The sequence below is a fragment of the Eimeria tenella genome, genomic scaffold, assembly GCF_000499545.2.
Source record: "Eimeria tenella Houghton genomic scaffold, Eth_scaff2372, whole genome shotgun sequence".
Lineage (NCBI taxonomy): Eukaryota > Apicomplexa > Conoidasida > Eucoccidiorida > Eimeriidae > Eimeria > Eimeria tenella.
The window spans coordinates 970-1,200 of record NW_013542234.1 but is presented as its reverse complement, the minus strand read 5'-3'; the positions used below and the strand labels follow the sequence as shown (position 1 = coordinate 1,200).

The 231-nt window shown below is 56.3% G+C and overlaps 1 protein-coding gene across 1 annotated transcript in view; it reads right to left on the bottom strand.

The window, feature by feature from the left end:
- ETH_00037615 (SMC protein, putative) overlaps positions 1 to 231 on the bottom strand; it is a gene marked incomplete at both ends in the record, with an annotated part of 942 nt that overhangs the window by 99 nt on the left and 612 nt on the right. The window contains one exon of the mRNA XM_013374908.1: positions 4 to 231. Within this exon, the coding sequence (XP_013230362.1) occupies positions 4 to 231 (228 nt within the window). The remainder of the gene's footprint in view (positions 1 to 3) is intronic.

Below are 231 nucleotides of genomic sequence, written 5' to 3'. Positions count from 1 at the left end.
TGCTGCGCAGGAAGAAAGTTGGGGCCACTCGCGCCTTGCCTGCGCTGCTGCTGCTGCTGCTGCTGCTGCTGTCAGCTGCCCAGGGGTAAATCGAGGAATATGGGGTAGAGACACTCGGAGACAAATTTGTGCTGCTCCAGTTGTTTCTAAACGCAGCAAAAGGGGCAGCGGAAGACGGTGTTGCTGCTTTCGTTGCTGCTGCTCCTGCTGCTGTTTTTGCTGTTGCTTCTG